This window comes from Scyliorhinus torazame, chromosome 13 (assembly GCF_047496885.1).
Source record: "Scyliorhinus torazame isolate Kashiwa2021f chromosome 13, sScyTor2.1, whole genome shotgun sequence".
Lineage (NCBI taxonomy): Eukaryota > Metazoa > Chordata > Chondrichthyes > Carcharhiniformes > Scyliorhinidae > Scyliorhinus > Scyliorhinus torazame.
Genome location: NC_092719.1, coordinates 7074047 through 7092575, shown reverse-complemented (window position 1 = coordinate 7092575; position 18529 = coordinate 7074047). Strand labels below are relative to the sequence as shown.

Sequence of the window (18529 nt, the reverse complement as noted above, 5' to 3'; positions counted from 1 at the left end):
GCTCTATCCACTTGAGTGGCAATCTTCAGAGATCTATGGACATTGAACCACAAGATTTCTCTGTTCCTCCACATTCCTCAGAACCCTGCCGTTGATCCTGTAATCCGCATTCAAATTTTTTCTGCCAAAATGAATCACCTCGCACTTATCAGGGTTAAACTCCATCTGCCATTTTTCGGCCCAGCTCTGCATCCTATCAATGTCTCTTTGCAGCCTACAACAGCCCTCCACCTCATCCACTACTCCACCAACCTTGGTGTCATCAGCAAATTTACTGACCCACCCTTCAGCCCCCTCCTCCAAGTCATTGATAAAAATCACAAATAGCAGAGGACCCAGCACTGATCCCAGTGGTACACCGCTGGTAACTGGTCTCCAGTCTGAAAATTTTCCACCCACCACCACCCTCTGTCTTCGATGTGATAGCCAGTTACTGATCCAATCGGCCAAATTTCCCTCTATCCCACACCTCCTTACTTTCTTCATGAGCCGACCATGGGGAACCTTATCAAACGCCTTACTAAAATCCATGCATACGACATCAACTGCTCTACCTTCATCTACACACTTAGTTACCTCCTCAAAGAATTCAATCAAATTTGTGAGGCACGACCTACTCTTCACAAATCCGTGTTGACTATCTCGGATTAAGCTGCATCTTTCCAAATGGTAATTAATCCTATCCGTCAGGACCTTTTCCATTATCTTCCCGACCACCGAAGTAAGACTAACTGGCCTATAATTACCAGGGTCATTCCTATTCCCTTTCTTGAACAGAGAAACAACATTCGCCACTCTCCAGTCCTCTGGCACTATCCTCGTGGACAGCGAGGACCCAAAGATCAAAGCCAAAGGCTCTGCAATTTCCTCCCTTGCCTCCCAAAGAATCCTTGGGTATATCCCATCTGGCCCAGAGGACTTGTCGACCCTCAGGTTTTTCAAAATTGCTAATACATCCTTCCTCAGAACATCTACTTCCTCCAGCCTACCCGCCTGAACCACACTCTCATCCTCAAAAACATGGCCCCTCTCCTTTGTGAACACTGAAGAAAAGTATTCATTCAATGCCTCTCCTATTTCTTCTGACTCCATGCACAAGTTCCACTACTGTCCTTGACCAGCCTTACCCTCACCCTGGTCATTCTTTTATTTCTCACATAAGAGTAAAAAGCCTTGGTGTTTTCCTTGATCCAACCCGCCAAGGACTTCTCATGCCCCCTCCAGCTCTCCTAAGCCCTTTTTTCAGCTCATTCCTTGCTACCTTGTAACCCTCAAGCGACCCTACTCAACCTTGTTTTCTAATCCTTACATACTCTTCCTTTTTCCTCTTGACAAGACATTCAACCTCTTTTGTGAACCATGGTTCCCTCACACGGCCATTTCCTCCCTGCCTGGCAGGGACATGCCTATCAAGGACACGCAGTATTTGTTTCTTGAACAAGCTCCACTTTTCATTTGTGCCTTTCCCTGACAGTTTCTGTTCCCATCTTATGCTCCCTAATTCTTGCCTAATCGCAATATAATTACCCCTCCCCCAATTATAAACCTTGCCCTGCCGTATGGCCCTATCCCTCTCCATTGCAATAGTGAAAGACAGCGAATTGTGGTCACTATCTCCAAAGTGCTCTCCCACAAACAAATCTAACACTTGGCCCGGTTCATTACCCAGTACCAAATCCAATGTTGCCCCCCCCTCTTGCCGACCTATCCACATATTGTGTCAGGAAACCCTCCTGCACTCACTGTACAAAAACTGCCCCAACCGAACTGTTCAACCTATAGAGGTTCCAATCAATATTTGGAAAGTTAAAGTCACCCATAACAACTACCCTGAGACCTCCACACCTATCCATAACCTGTTTTGCAATTTCTTCGCCCCACATTTCTATTACTATTTGGGGGCCTATAGAAAATTCCTAACAATGTGACCGCTCCTTTCCTATTTCTAACTTCGGCCCATATTACCTCAGTAGGCAGATCCCCTTCAAACTGCCTTTCTGCAGCCGTTAAACTATCCTTTATTTATTTATTTATTTTGTAAAAAATTTTTATTTTCAAAATTTTTTCCTTTTCTGAGTTACCAAGCCAGGGCCCAGAGTGTGGGTCAGGGGTGAACCCCCAATCCAGCCCCTCGCCCGCTCCAAAAAACCAATTCAAATTGAATCGAATTCATGGTCCCCACAAGAGAGACACACCAGATCGGAACCAAAGGCTCAATCTACAGACACTTGATCTTAGCCAAAAGGCCGAGAAGCGATGCCGTTAAACTATCCTTGATTAACAATGCTACTCCTCCACCTCTTTTACCACCTTCCCTACTCTTACTGAAACACCTATTCCGCGGAACGTCCAACAACCATTCCTGTCCCTGTTCTAACCATGTCTCCGTAATGGCCACAACATCGTAGTCCCAAGTACCAATCCACGCTCCAAGTTCACCTACCTTATTCCGGATGCTCCTTGCATTGAAGTAGACACACTTCAACCCACCTATCTGTCTGCCGGTACACTCCTGCGACCTTGATACCCTCCTCAGTACCTCACTACTCTCGACACTGGCTTCTGGACTACAGCTCGTTTTCCCATCCCCCTGACAAATTAGTCTAAACCCCCCCCCAAAGAGCCCTAGCAAATATCCCTCCCAGGATATTGGTGCCCCTCTGGTTCAGGTGCAAACCGTCCTGTCTGTACAGGTCCCACCTTCCCCAGAATGTGCTCCAATTATCCACGTACCTGAAACCCTCCCTCCTACACCATCCCTGCATCCACGTGTTTATCTGCACTCTCTCCCTGTTCCTCACCTCACTAGCATGTGGCACCGGCAACAAACCAGAGATGACAACATGGTTTGTCCTGGCTCTCAGCTTCCACCCTAGCTCCCTAAATTCCTGTTTTAAATCCCCGTCCTTTCTCTTACCGATGTGTACCATGACTTGTGACTGCTCCCCCTCCCCTTTAAGGATTCTGAAAACACGGTCTGAGACGTCACGGACCCTGGCACCCGGGAGGCAACATACCATCCGTGAGTCTCTTTCGCTGCCACAGAACCGTCTATCTGTCCCTCTAACTATCGAGTCCCCAATAACTATTGTTCTCCTGCTCGCCCTCCTTCCCTTCCGAGCCACAGGGACGGGCTCAGTGCTGGAGATCCATTCACCGTGTCTTACCCCTGGTAGGTCGTCCCCCCCAACAGTATCCAAAACGGTAACTTGTTACTGAGGGGAACGACCACAGAGGATCCCTGCACTGACTGCTTCCTCCCAGCCCCTCTCACCACCACCCATCTACCTTGATTCTTCGGAGTAACTACATCCCTGAAGCTACTATCTATGACCACCTCTGCCTCCCGAATGATCCGAAGTTCATCCAGCTCCAGCTCCAGTTCCCTAACCCGGTTTCTGAGGAGCTGGAGATGGGTGCACTTCCCACAGGTGAAATCAGCAGGGACACTGATGGCGTCCCTCACCTCAAACATTCTGCAGGAGGAACATTGCACTGGAGGGGGTCCAGCGGAGATTCACACGGATGATCCCAGGAATGGTAGGCCTAACATAGAACATAGAACATAGAACATAGAACAATACAGCGCAGTACAGGCCCTTCGGCCCACGATGTTGCACCGAAACAAAAGCCATCTAACCTACACTATGCCATTATCATCCATATGTTTAACAATGAACGTCATACGATGAACGTCTGAGGATCCTGGGATTATATTCATTGGAATTCAGGAGGTTGAGGGGGGATCTAATAGAAACTTACAAGATAATGAATGGCTTAGATAGGGTGGACGTAGGGAAGTTGTTTCCATTAACAGGAGAGACTAGGACCCAGGGGCACAGCCTTAGAATAAAAGGGAGTCACTTTAGAACAGAGATGAGGAGAAATTTCTTCAGCCAGAGAGTGGTGGGTCTGTGGAATTCATTGCCACAGAGGGCGGTGGAGGCCGGGACGTTGAGTGTCTTTAAGACAGAAGTTGATAAATTCTTGATTTCTCGAGGAATTAAGGGCTATGGAGAGAGAGCGGGTAAATGGAGTTGAAATCAGCCATGATTGAATGGTGGAGTGGACTCGATGGGCCGAATGGCCTTACTTCCGCTCCTAAGACTTATGGTCTTATGGTCTTATAACTGCCAAACAAATTCTCTGGCATTAAAACTTAACTTTTAAAAGTGTGGCGTCACATTCCTTCAGGTTTAATTATTGTGGGAGACTTTTTTTAAAGTACAATTAGTTTTAAGTTTTTCTTTGGACATGATCTGATGAAAAATCCCAGTCCATTCTGTGTGGGATTAGAGGGGTCATGCCCAGCATTTATAGTGCCAGGAACCATCCCGCTTACTAAAGGCACTTTGTTTTATTTTTGGGCCTCAGTGAGGTATGCATCGCCGAGGCCCCACTCAGGTCCTGTTCTGAGGACCTCCTCTCATCAGTGCAGGACGAGATTGGATGGTGGCCTGATCTCTCAACCCCCCTCGACGGGATCCCCAGACACCCCAACACCCAAACTCATTTGTTGGAGGGTTCCCGAGCCACCCGCATCCCACCTGATGAGGGCAGGGCACCCCTAGACCCAATCGCCGGCGCGGGCAAAATGCCACCATGGCACTAACAGCCTGGCACCCTGGGGTGGCATTGCCAGGGTGCCAATCTGGCAGTGCCACGGTGCCCGGATGGTATTAGCAGTGCCAGGGTGACACCCTGTCTAGATACCAACTACCCGAAGGCCTCTGATGGCCTGGGAGACCCTCCCTCCCCGGTGCCGCTCCACTCTGTTCCGGTTTGTGAGCACCAGTGCTAAATGGTGCCCAGCTGGGGTCTCCTTGCCGAGGTCAGTTAGATTCCAGGGGCTTGGTAGATTTGGCATAGCCATAGTTACGTGAGCGTTTAAGCTCACTTAACTCTGGAAGTCTGGGTCCGGTCCATCACGGGCGAGATCTCGCAAGGCATAACGACCATGGGGAATCCCGAAAGAGGCCTCTCGCCGGATCAACCGGCCAAGTCCAATCCCGATTCCGCCGCGACACGGCCAGTAAATTGCATCCTTTGCCTCTTTATTCACTCTCTCTTGATCTCATCTTTCTTTCCCTCCCTTGGGGTGGAATTTCCCAGCTCCACCCTCCTGTGGGATCTTCCTGTCCCGCTGACTTTTGAACAGCTGATCACATTTGTGGGCCCTGCCCCCCTTCGCCACAGGGCTGTAAGATTCTGCCCTTTATTTAGCTTTTGGTATAAGATTCGGCATCGGACTAACTGTGAACTGAGACTTGCTGGTTTAGACTCTGCGCTGCTCAGTTGCATTTCTTCAATCTGATTGTAGAACGAGATGCGCAGTTGCTTGCCTTTGTCAGACAGGTCCCAGATCTCTTAAGGGGCTGCACTGTTTTGGGGTTCTAATTACTGCAAGTTTCAGTGCAATAGCTCTGAAAAAATAGGTTGGCAAGTGTGACTGGAATGAATAGCTGGAACCAATCATTCGGCGCTAGCTGCAAAACCTGGGTCAGTGTAGTTGTGTCTTTGTTACGTCTAGACATGACAACTCCACCTCGCCTGGTTAATCTCCGACAATCTACTCTCTGTAAACCAGAGTTGCTCCGAAGCTATGCTTCAGGTGACCTTGCTTGTACCTAGCCCTGTTCAATGATCACACCTGTGCTCACTGACCGACAGTGCTTCCCAATTAAACAAACACCCAGATTTTAAAATTGTCGTCCGTGTTTTCAAATCGCTCCATGGCCTCAGCCTCACAGCTCTCTGACATATCTGTGCTTCTCTTATTCTGTTTTCTGGAGCATTCCTAATTTTAATCACTCCAACACTGGTGGCTATTGCTTCAGACTCTGGAATTGCCCCTGTAACTGCGTGCACACTCTCTATTGCTTTATTCCCTCGAGGCACCCCTGTGAGATACCATTATGGGGCACATCACAAGAAACACAAATTAGTGGCAGAACTAATTAACCCATGTTTGGTGTTTGTTCATTTGATACATTGATAGTGTGGTACTGAATCTTTCGTATGAAGGAGTTAAACACAGAACCCTTCAGAGTGTTGTATTATGTGGTTGGTGTAAACGAGTATGAAAAGTTTAACACGAGGGCTGAGTTTATTAGAGCATGAGGAAGCCTGAAAAGGACAATCTTATCAACGGGTTCCAGCTGTTAATGGGACTGGCAGGTTGACTGAATGGGGACAGAAATGCTGTGATGTATTGAGAGTGTCGGAGAGTGTTGCTGGACCAGGGCACAGCTTAATGTTGTAATTCTTTGTAATACTAGTGCAATGCTTTATCCACCTTCTGACTACAGGCACTGTTGATTGTTGTCAAACCATTAAAAAAAATATATAGAATTGCCTTTGTGTTTTTCTCTCTGTTTGTGCTGTGATGCAGACGACATGCTTGTTCCCAGAGTTCTGCCAATATATCATGTATTGATTCGTTGGCTGGGAAATAGTGGGGTACAGTACAAGGCCTTTCTGTTGTTCATTGTTTTCCCTTTTTCATGAGAACCCCACCTTATCCATCATACCTCCCTAGGCATTTTGAGTGAGCCCCATGCCCTACACTCAGTGTATAACTGTGCCACGCGGATGGTAATATGGTGCTTCTGTCAGTGGATTATCAACCAAGAGATGTGAGTTCAGTTCCCACCCTGGCAGTTGAGGAATTTAAATTTGGTTAATGTGTAAATCCGGGATCAAAAATCAGTAAGGATGATCACAAAACTGCTGGATTGTCATAAATCCATTTGGGTCCACTGCTATCTTTAGGGAGGGAAATCTGCTGACCTTACTGGGTGCAGCCTCCACGTGACTCCAGACCCACAACGCGGTTGACTTTTAACTGCCCTTTGAAATGCCCCAGCCGTTCAATTAAAGGAAAATGGAGGGGTGGGCAATAAGTACTGACTTCACCAGCAACACCCAGCGTCTGGGAATGAATGTGAGAAAACAGATGTTTCCTGGCTAACCCCTCATCTCCAAACTGACCTGGGAGGATAATTTCCACAAGTTGCTCTGTGACACCAGTATTGCGAGCAGGTCAGAATGATTTACTCTGCTCACCATTTCCAGTGAAATTATTTGCACCAAACGCCGATGCCAGTTGGACGGTTGTTCCAGGAAAACTCAGGCAAAGGAGCCTTTCTTTTAAAAATGACGTTACGTTCAAAATGACGAGCATTGGACATTTGCCCCTTTTTAAGGCATGGCTAACACGCTTTAGTTCTTATGCCAGGAAAATAGCCAATTTCCACCAGTGATGCGAGTACATCAACCTCTGAACAGTTATCACGAGATACAAACACTGTTGCAAGAGTGTCTATTGTCTAGTACTGGCTTGTATTCAAATCTTAAGTGTCAGCTGCTAGTACTCTAACCTCTCAGGAGAGAGGTTGTGGGTTCAAAAATTAGTGCAAAAATCTTGGCTAATACTCGGGCGCAGTGCTGGGGGAGTGCTGCACTGTTGGACGTGTAGTCATTCAGATGAAAGTTAAACCAAGGACCCTGGCTTACCTCCTAAGTCGATGCAACAAATCCCACGGAACTGTTTCGTAGAACAGTGGAGTGGCAGAGTTATGCCCGGTGTCCTGCGACAAACATTTACCCATTTCCTATATCACCAACAATGACTACAGTTCAAAAGCACTTAATTGGCTGTAAAGCACTTTGGGATATTCAGTAATTATGGAAGACACTGGATAAATGCAAGCTTTTCGTTTCGTGAAGACGCGTTTATCTGAGTGAAATATATTTCAAGAACTGTTGCTGATAAGGCAGCCATGTTGTCGAAGTATTATCAACTTACACTCACCGGGACAAATCCAAGAATGCCAAATTTCAAAGGGTCACAACAAGTTATACTACAGGAGAAAAGGGTGCTGATTGGTCGGCGAGTCAACACCCTTTTGTCCTGTCGTATAAATTGCTGTGATTGTTTGAAATTTGGTATTCTTGTGTTTGCCCTGATGAGTGCAAAATGAAAAGCTTCAGCAACATGTCACTATTTATAGCAATATTTTAGTTCTTGTCACAAAAACAAAGGTAGTTTTAAGGAATATATATTTGTATTGGCAAACATTAAAAATAAGGTATAGTTTTAAGTCTGTTTAATGTAATACTCCTCTGCCTGGAAAGGTAAAACCAAAGTTAGATTCATGCTGGACAAAGGTTTTTGTGTATGTGGGGGTTTGTTAAGTTCCAACTGTGTTTCTATTGTTCTTAGCGAGGACCACACCTCCCTAATAAATAAATAAACCAGCAATGGTTGTTTAGCAACTGGGGCCTTGTAAGGTAGAGAAGCTTTTGAGATAGGTAGTTAGAGAGAAGGCAGCTCTCACAGCTCTGCTTGAAGCAGTCGTTTCATAAGGCTAAATAGGGAACAACTTCCTCAGCCTTGCTAGAAGAAAAACCGTACTCTTGAGTAATGGTTAAGAAAACAAATGCCAGAAACCTAAAGTCTAGTCAGCTAAGGAAATTAGATAAATGAAGAGACGAGCCCAAGAAGTATGGAGTTAAATGAACAGAGACCAAGGTATCGTTCAAAATAATTAAAAGAAGAGTAAACAACATGCTTTAAATTAAAGAGGCAATTGCAGTAACCATATTCAAAATGGGACAGCAGCCTTCAAAGGTAAAACAAATGTTGGATTTCATTTTAATGTAGTTTGGGAATCAAGAGTTAAAGCAATTGTGAACAGTTTGAACAACAGTCAAGACAGAGACAGCCTAACGGGGTTGGTCTAAGATCCTGGACTAGATTCGTTGTTAAAAGTGGAGCAGAAGCTTTGTTTAAAAGTGTCATTTGGAAAACCTGGTCTGGATTTCAGAATGCAAACTGCTAAGGGAAAACATTATTCTGATAGAAGATTTTAAAGTGGTTTTTCGGGAGTGGAGTTTGGAAACTCTCATGTGACCATCATCCGGGGGGATTCTAGCGAGAAATCTAGACGCTATCATAGAATCATAGAATTTACAGTGCAGAAGGAGGCCATTTGGCCCATTTAGTCTGCATCGGCCCTTGGAAAGAGCAGTCCACTCAAGCACACACATCCTCCATCCCATCCCCTTAACCCAGTAACCCCAATTAACCTTTTTGGACAATAAGGGCAATTTAACATGGCCAATCCACCAAACCCGCGCATCTTTGGACTGTGGAAAGAAACCGGAGCACCGGGAGAAAACCCATGCACACACGGGGAGAACGTGCAGACTCCACACTACAGTGACCCAAGCCAGGAATCGAACCTGTGACCCTGGAGCTGTAAAGCAACTGTGCTAATCACTATGCTACCGTGCTGCCCTATCTTTGGTTCAGAGCGGTGTGCTTGTATTTGACCACAGTCATCTTGTGTGCTTATAAGGGACTTTGTGCTAATGTGAAACCATTTGAGATTAAGATGTACTTTGTAATCCGGGATACTCCTAAAACCTTTGTGTAATTGTTAAACTGGGGGGGGGGGGGCAAGTAAAAGGAGTATTGTATCATAATCCAATTTTTACGAGTTTAATAAATGTTTTTTCCATGTTGTTAAAACTAATTAGCAGGCCTGTAACTCTATTCCTCCACGTTTTATTAAAAAAAGTAAAAGCTATGGGTTTCTGGGCCAGGGTTCCATTCTGCGATCTTCCTGCCCGATTATAACATTAACTGGGATTGTAACAGCTGTACCATCAAGCGAACAATTTCAAGAACCCTTCCACCAGCATCAGTCACCTGAGGTAGGAATTCCCCAGGGGTAGCGATATTGTGGACGCATTTGCGAAGAATTCCTCTGGTATCTCCAGCAAAGTTATTGCTGCCTTCTTGCAGCAATGTTACTGGCTTCTTAGTTTCTGATCACCAGTCTGAAACCAGTCTCGCTGAGCCTAATGCTCCCTCTCTCTCTGCCTTTTTTTTAGCGGCGCCTTTTCGGAAGTCGTCATGGCGAAAGAAAAAAACACTGGGAAGATGTTTGCAATTAAATGCATCCCAAAGAAGGCGTTAAAAGGCAAGGAAAACAGCATTGAAAATGAAATTACAGTCCTCAGAAGGTAAGGAGCTGAGAATTCACGCAAGAACTTCATTTGGCAGACTGTGAGAGGGACACCTCATTGTTGCATGCGGAAGTGTGCAAAATGTTACACCGCCATGTGGTAGGAGTGGAAATAATACTCTGTGGATTATAACAGTAGCGTCAAATTGAATCAAATCACATTTCTATAAAGCATTGAAACTTTTAAAGTTCATTGTTTACATGTTTTTTTCCAGTTACAATACCCTTTATGATTGCACGAGCTGCAGTTGCTACATAAGAGAACCTGCTGGAAGTGACCCACTCCTACTCTTTAGAAAGAATAAGCAAACCTATCACGAGGTCACTACTTGTCAGCAGCTTGAGGTTAGACAAAGGGGACAATTTTAAATTAGTGCCGACCCAAGTTGGACACTGATTTTACACTCGCGCAAGGTTACACATTGACTTCGATGGAGAGTGAAACAGGTGTAGTGGAAAGTTAACGTTGCATCCAATCGCACCAGCTTCCTAACCGGTGGCTTGGGTTAAATTTGCCCTCTCTGGGCAGTGTGTAAGATTGGTATTCCACCTGCTCCTGTATGCTCTTCATCACTATGCTGTGTTAAAATCTCCCCTGTGATGTCTACTGCTATAGGGCGGGATTTAATTCAATGGCAACAAAGTCCCATTTCTTGGTGCTCACAGCGGCGATAAACACAACACTACAAAACGGCCCCCTGGTTAGATAAATGACCTCAACAGGGAACGCGTGGCCGAGCTCGCACACAGCCCCATTTTGTACATCAAGGAGCTCCGCTCGCCGGAACTCCTCAGAGCGAGAGAATGGCCATAATCTCTGGAGCCCCCAGAGCGACTCCTGAGCCCTCCCAAGCCCCACCACACTATGGGAGAGTCCCCCTCCCCTAAACACTCATGCAGGGCACCCCAGGCTGGATCGCCACCATGCAGAAAATGCCAGCTTGGCCCCTTGGCAGTGCCAGAGGACCACCCTGCCTAAAGGACATGCACCTGGGGGCCTCCGATTCCCTGGGAGACTCCCATGAGTGCCGGTCCGTCTGGTCCCCTTTTGTGGAGACCAGCACTGAATGCCGCTCACCCGGGGTGAGGGAGAAAGATCCCAACGCCTCCAGTACCTCAGGAAGCTGCACATTAAAATGAGACTCACTCTAATATGCATATTTGCCAGAAAGAATTTACATCGCAACGTCTTGTGAGATCGTGCTAGGTCTCGCAAAGCGTTGCGAGCTGGGTAGATCCTGCGAGCGGGATCTCCCGGCTTCTATTGGCCACATTGCGCCCCAGCGAGCTGCTCTTCAGGTGCAGCATGGCTGTAGAATCGCGCCCGTAATGCTAATCTGCCTTTCTCTACAGAGATCCCGAAGGGCTGTGTACTTTCAGCATTTGCTGGGGGGTTTATGTTTCAGATTTCCAGTATTTGCTTCTTTGCGTTTATTTTTCTTTTTGGTTTCCAGCTCTGGCACTGTGTAGGGCATCATCACCATTCATGCCAATTCTTGAGATCTAACCAGCTGGGGATTACTAGCTTGAAACTTCTAGTTCAAAGGAATTTATACAATGGGGTTTTATTTTGCCAGAAGTAAGACTTGCTTTTTAAGATTTTTATGTTTTCCCTTTCTCTTGGTCTCCACACCACAGCAAGCTAGGCCAATGGACAACATTATATTACATTCAGACTTCAACTCAGTAATTAATGACGGACCAACCTCTAATTCCCATCACTTCCACATTCTCAATGTGAGACAGTAAGAGCCTTCTTCCTCGGATGGTGATGTCTAGCACGAGGGGACATAGCTTTAAATTGAGGGGAGATAGATATAGGACAGATGTCAGAGGTAGGTTCTTTACTCAGAGAGTAGTAAGGGCGTGGGATGCCCTGCCTGCAACAGTAGTGGACTCGCCAACACTAAGGGCATTCAAATGGTCATTGGATAGACACATGGACGATAAGGGAATAGTGTAGATGGGCTTTAGATTGGCTTCACAGGTCGGCGCAACATCGAGGGCCGAAGGGCCTGTACTGCGCTGTAATGTCCTATGTTCTATTTACTGCACCATTGGCAGCCCTGCCTTCAACTGCAAAGGCCTTAAATTCCAGAATTCACTCCCTAACCCTCCGCCTATCAACATCACTTTTCTCTTTTTAAGAGTCTTCTTTGGAATTCTCAAACCCTCGCAGTTGTGGTTGCTCAGTCACTGATTAGAGTCCACATGGACAGTGATGGGTTTTGGACATTAGGCAAATCAAAGGGGATAGAATCAGAGAGAAGTTACAGCACAGAAGACGGCCATTCAGCCCATGTTGTCCATGCCAGCCCAAGGCCACCCAGGTGCGCTTTCTAATCCCATCTTCCAACAGCCGGTCCATCGCCCTGTGCCTTGCATCACTGAAGGTGCGGATCCAGGTACTTTTTAAAAGAGTTTAGGGTCTCTGCCTCCACCACCAACCCGGGCAGCGAATTCCAGACTCCCACTACCCTCTGCGTAAGAAGTTCTTCCTCATGTCCCCTCTACACCTTCTGCCACTTATCTTGAATCTATGTCCCCTGGTTCTAGAATTCTCGGCCAAGGGAAACAATTGCACTCTATCTGTTCCCCTCATAATTTTGTACACCTCAATCCAGTCCCCTTTCAGCCTTCTTTCTTCTGAGAAAAATAACCCCAACCTATCCAATCTCTCTTTGTAGCTACACTTTTCCAGTCCAGGCACGTTGGTGAGGCAGAGTGGATGAAAAAGATCCAGTCTAAAAATATTGCTGCCAGACAGAGCACCTGCTCTTTCTAGGAAGCACTTAAGACTTAAAAAAAAACCACTCTGAAAAAACTCACTCAGGCGGAGCACATGCTCTTTCCAGGAAACAATTCAAAGTAGAAAAAAAACACGATAGAGAAAATGCAGTCAGACAGGACACCTGATCAAAAGAGGAAGCACTTCAGAGTTAATGGACCGTGAAGTGCTTCAAAAATAAAACAAAGCTAAGCCCGCTTTTGATGCAGCCACCAGCTGTCAATCAAAAGGCTTGTAAAGTGAATGGGGTGTGAACAAGCAAGGGCAAAGGGATATAAGTGGGCATACTGTAACAGTGAAACCGCAGAGCCTATTGAAATTTTAAGGGAAGTTAAATGCTTCTCCAAAAGATGTGCTACAGAATAGTTCTGTCCTGTGAGAGGATTTTAGGACAGAGAGGCTACAGTTGTACTTTTCCCTGTTATTGAGGTATTAAACATGAAAGAAAGCAGGAGTCAAGGCTTCACAGGCCCAAAGCAACCCCCATCTCGGGGGAAACATCTGATCTGGCCCTCTCCGAACCCCAGCCCACAGCTCTCTTGAAGGACACCCCACCCCCCCATTCCCCATGGCATCCGGTCAGCTGCTACTATGCCCTTGTGTGCTCCCTGGTGGTATGTGGAGAGGGGTATTCAACTGCATGGCGTCTTTTCCCGTGTTTAGGGACCCGGAGTGAATTGTGTCTGCGGACCTCCGGCTGTGGGGAGGGGTTGAAGAATACTGGGAGGCCGCTGCATTTGACTTTAATCTCACGAATGAGAATAAAATGATTGCATACGAGCTCCGATCAGGTGCGAGATCCTGACATTGTCAACTGGAGTGCGCCTGGCGCGTCGGAAACTGTTTAACACCTGCCGCAAATCCCGTTTCGGGCCTCTCCCGGAATCCGCCCGGAATAGCGCGCATCACGCCGGCACAACGTGGCCAGAGAACCATCCCCTGAGTTAATACTTCTGTTTGGTGACCTGCTATCAGGACACAGAACATGCTGAACATATCCAACAATTTCCCTTTGTATTATTCATTACCTTTGAAAGTCTGTTTACATTGGCTTCCTGGCCAGAGGCATCTAACGACCACAGAGTGTGGATGAAGATAACATAGAGAGAGAGAGAGAGAGAGCAAAAGGATTTCTAATGCTCTTCGTATACTGCCATAATTATATTTCAGAACATACCCTCTATGCAACGTGTGTGAGGCTGGCTGCCGAAACTCAAATTGATAAAGAACAACTTTTGTTTCTGGCAATAAAAGAAACTTTGAGCCTTAATATATTTTCACTCCTGGTACAGTCAAGGTCCTCCTTTGACACAGGGTGTGACACAGTTAGAATATGGAATCAAATTTACACGTTTATGCCAGTTGGCTTATCATTCAATCTAAGCTGTGCCGGGGCTCCCCAGTGTGAATGTCTGAAATGCCCCACACTGCACAATGACCTGGCCAGGCCCAACAAAGAAAAATTAGAGGGAACACCGGTCGTGACTGGTTCAAAACCTATTGGATCAGGCTCCTGTACAAGTTGCAGCATTGAGAGCATCTTGCAGCAAGACACGGCAATGAAAAAAAAACTGGTTAAAATGGAACCAAATAACAGTGATTTTGTTTTTCCAGAGTGCCGTCTACAAATTGACACATACTGCAGGCTATAGGTTTTACAGTTGGTTTTATTTACCTTTCCCAGAAGCTGTCAGTTTTGAATGCTGTTCGTTAGGAGGTGGTCCAATGTGCCACAGATCAACAAAAATGAGTCATTCAAAGAGCTACATCCCACATGTTCGAGACATTAAATTATTCACCGGCGTGGCAATCCTGCGGATAAACTGTCAGCGCCAGTCCAGACGTTACTGTCATGGAGGAGCTGGAATGCGAACCGACCGTAGTAGACCACGGGAGGGTTTAAACTAGTATGGCAGGGGGGTGGGCGCGGGAGCAATAGGTCAGAAGGTGAGAGCATTGAGGGAGAACTAGGGAATGGGGACAGTGTGGCTCTGAGGCAGAGCAGACGGGGAGAAGTTGCTGAACACAGCGGGTCTGGTGGCCTGAAGTGCATATGTTTTAATGCAAGGAGCATTACGGGTAAGGCAGATAAACTTAGAGCTTGGATTACTACTTGGAACTATGATGTTGTTGCCATTACAGAGACCTGGTTGAGGGAAGGGCAGGATTGGCAGCTAAACGTTCCAGGATTTAGATGTTTCAGGCGGGATAGAGGGGGATGTAAAAGGGGAGGCGGAGTTGCGCTACTTGTTCGGGAGAATATCACAGCTATACTGCGAGAAGACACCTCAGAGGGCATTGAGGCTATATGGGTAGAGATCAGGAATAAGAAGGGTGCAGTCACAATGTTGGGGGTATACTACAGGCCTCCCAACAGCCAGCGGGAGATAGAGGAGCAGATAGGTAGACAGATTTTGGAAAAGAGTAAAAACAACAGGGTTGTGGTGATGGGAGACTTCAACTTCCCCAATATTGACTGGGACTCACTTAGTGCCAGGGGCTTAGACGGGGCGGAGTTTGTAAGGAGCATCCAGGAGGGCTTCTTAAAACAATATGTAGACAGTCCAACTAGGGAAGGGGCGGTACTGGACCTGGTATTGGGGAATGAGCCCGGCCAGGTGGTAGATGTTTCAGTAGGGGAGCATTTCGGTAACAGTGACCACAATTCAGTAAGTTTTAAAGTACTGGTGGACAAGGATAAGAGTGGTCCGAGGATGAATGTGCTAAATTGGGGGAAGGCTAATTATAACAATATTAGGCGGGAACTGAAGAACATAGATTGGGGGCGGATGTTTGAGGGCAAATCAACATCTGACATGTGGGAGGCTTTCAAGTGTCAGTTGAAAGGAATACAGGACAGGCATGTTCCTGTGAGGAAGAAAGATAAATATGGCAATTTTCGGGAACCTTGGATGACGAGTGATATTGTAGGCCTCGTCAAAAAGAAAAAGGAGGCATTTGTCAGGGCTAAAAGGCTAGGAACAGACGAAGCCTGTGTGGCATATAAGGAAAATAGGAAGGAACTTAAGCAAGGAGTCAGGAGGGCTAGAAGGGGTCATGAAAAGTCACTGGCAAATAGGGTTAAGGAAAATCCCAAGGCTTTTTACACGTACATAAAAAGCAAGAGGGTAGCCAGGGAAAGGGTTGGCCCACTGAAGGATAGGCAAGGGAATCTATGTGTGGAGCCAGAAGAAATGGGCGAGGTACTAAATGAATACTTTGCATCAGTATTCACCAAAGAGAAGGAATTGGTAGATGTTGAGTCTGGAGAAGGGGGTGTAGATAGCCTGGGTCACATTGTGATCCAGAAAGACGAGGTGTTGGGTGTCTTAAAAAATATTAAGGTAGATAAGTCCCCAGGGCCTGATGGGATCTACCCCAGAATACTGAAGGAGGCTGGAGAGGAAATTGCTGAGGCCTTGACAGAAATCTTTGGATCCTCGCTGTCTTCAGGGGATGTCCCGGAGGACTGGAGAATAGCCAATGTTGTTCCTCTGTTTAAGAAGGGTAGCAAGGATAATCCCGGGAACTACAGGCCGGTGAGCCTTACTTCAGTGGTAGGGAAATTACTGGAGAGAATTCTTCGAGACAGGATCTACTCCCATTTGGAAGCAAATGGACGTATTAGTGAGAGGCAGCACGGTTTTGTGAAGGGGAGGTCGTGTCTCACTAACTTGATAGAGTTTTTCGAGGAGGTCACTAAGATGATTGATGCAGGTAGGGCAGTAGATGTTGTCTATATGGACTTCAGTAAGGCCTTTGACAAGGTCCCTCATGGTAGACTAGTACAAAAGGTGAAGTCACACGGGATCAGGGGTGAACTGGCAAAGTGGATACAGAACTGGCTAGGCCATAGAAGGCAGAGGGTAGCAATGGAGGGATGCTTTTCTAATTGGAGGGCTGTGACCAGTGGTGTTCCACAGGGATCAGTGTTGGGACCTTTGCTGTTTGTAGTATATATAAATGATTTGGAGGAAAATGTAACTGGTCTGATTAGTAAGTTTGCAGACGACACAAAGGTTGGTGGAGTTGCGGATAGCAATGAGGACTGTCAGAGGATACAGCAGGATTTAGATTGTCTGGAGACTTGGGCGGAGAGATGGCAGATGGAGTTTAATCCGGACAAATGTGAGGTAATGCATTTTGGAAGGGCTAATGCAGGTAGGGAATATACAGTGAATGGTAGAACCCTCAAGAGTATTGAAAGTCAAAGAGATCTAGGAGTACAGGTCCACAGGTCATTGAAAGGGGCAACACAGGTGGAGAAGGTAGTCAAGAAGGCATACGGCATGCTTGCCTTCATTGGCCGGGGCATTGAGTATAAGAATTGGCAAGTCATGTTGCAGCTGTATAGAACCTTAGTTAGGCCACACTTGGAGTATAGTGTTCAATTCTGGTCGCCACACTACCAGAAGGATGTGGAGGCTTTAGAGAGGGTGCAGAAGAGATTTACCAGAATGTTGCCTGGTATGGAGGGCATAAGCTATGAGGAGCGATTGAATAAACTCGGTTTGTTCTCACTGGAACGAAGGAGGTTGAGGGGCGACCTGATAGAGGTATACAAAATTATGAGGGGCATAGACAGAGTGGATAGTCAGAGGCTTTTCCCCAGGGTAGAGGGGTCAATTACTAGGGGGCATAGGTTTAAGGTGAGAGGGGCAAGGTTTAGAGTAGATGTACGAGGCAAGTTTTTTACGCAGAGGGTAGTGGGTGCCTGGAACTCACTACCGGAGGAGGTAGTGGAAGCAGGGACGATAGGGACATTTAAGGGGCATCTTGACAAATATATGAATAGGATGGGAATAGAGGGATACGGACCCAGGAAGTGTAGAAGATTGTAGTTTAGTCGGGCAGTATGGTCGGCACGGGCTTGGAGGGCCGAAGGGCCTGTTCCTGTGCTGTACATTTCTTTGTTCTTTGTTCTTTGTAGAGCACATCAAAGCCCACTGACCACTCTGCCAATGGTAAAACCCCAGGAAACGATGGCATTCCAGCTGAAAGCATTGGAGGAGGGAAATCAGTGCGGCGGCTGCTGTATCTCCATGAACCACTGTCTCTGCCGGCCGGACAGATTAGTGCCTCAAAACACACGAGATGCAAAAATAGTCACCTTGTGCAAAAATAAAGGGGATTACGCTGACTGCGACAATTACCGAGGCATCTCCTCGTTGAATATTGTGGAGATCATTGCTTGCGTTGCTCTGAGCAGTTTGCAGCCCCCAGCATCACGCAGCTACCCTGAATCTCAGCTTCAGAGCTGGCAGGGCACCAGGTCTCATGGTTTTCTCACTCGGCGTTTCGAGAGGTCCCACAAAGAGGGCAGACCTCTCTCCGTTGCTTTCATTGACCTCGCCCAGGTCTTTGACCTGGTCAACAAAGACAGACTCTTTAATTTGCTGATTTGATTTGATTTATTGTCACATGTACCGAAAGTACAGTGAAAAGTATTTTTCTGCGGCTGAGGGAACGTACACAGTACTGCAGTTAATAGACTCCCGGACGTCACTATCCTTTCCAGGAGGTCACGCACAGTTTCACCAGTCACAAATTGAACCTCATGAGAGGCTTTCAAGATCAGCGGCGTGTTAAAGCAGTGTTGGGTCCTGTTGCCAACTCTCTTTTGGCATATTCTTCTCCATGCTGCTCTTGCATATTTTTGGTGACTTAAATAAGGACCTTTGCCGGCTCGTCAGAGCTGATGGCATGC

The 18529-nt window shown here is 46.6% G+C and overlaps 1 protein-coding gene and 1 non-coding gene across 2 annotated transcripts in view; one reads left to right on the top strand and one right to left on the bottom strand.

The window, feature by feature from the left end:
- Nucleotides 1-2064: 2064 nt before the first annotated feature.
- LOC140388703 (U2 spliceosomal RNA) lies at nt 2065-2258 on the bottom strand. Its single transcript, XR_011934259.1, has one exon. It is a non-coding gene; the product is annotated as a U2 spliceosomal RNA (small nuclear RNA).
- A 7643-nt stretch (nt 2259-9901) lies between these two features.
- The window catches only part of LOC140387825 (calcium/calmodulin-dependent protein kinase type 1D-like), a 331474-nt gene continuing 322846 nt past the window's right edge, over nt 9902-18529 (top strand). The window contains exon 1 of the mRNA XM_072471001.1: nt 9902-10032. Coding sequence (XP_072327102.1) covers nt 9923-10032 — 110 coding nt within the window. The 5' untranslated portion in view covers nt 9902-9922. The remainder of the gene's footprint in view (nt 10033-18529) is intronic.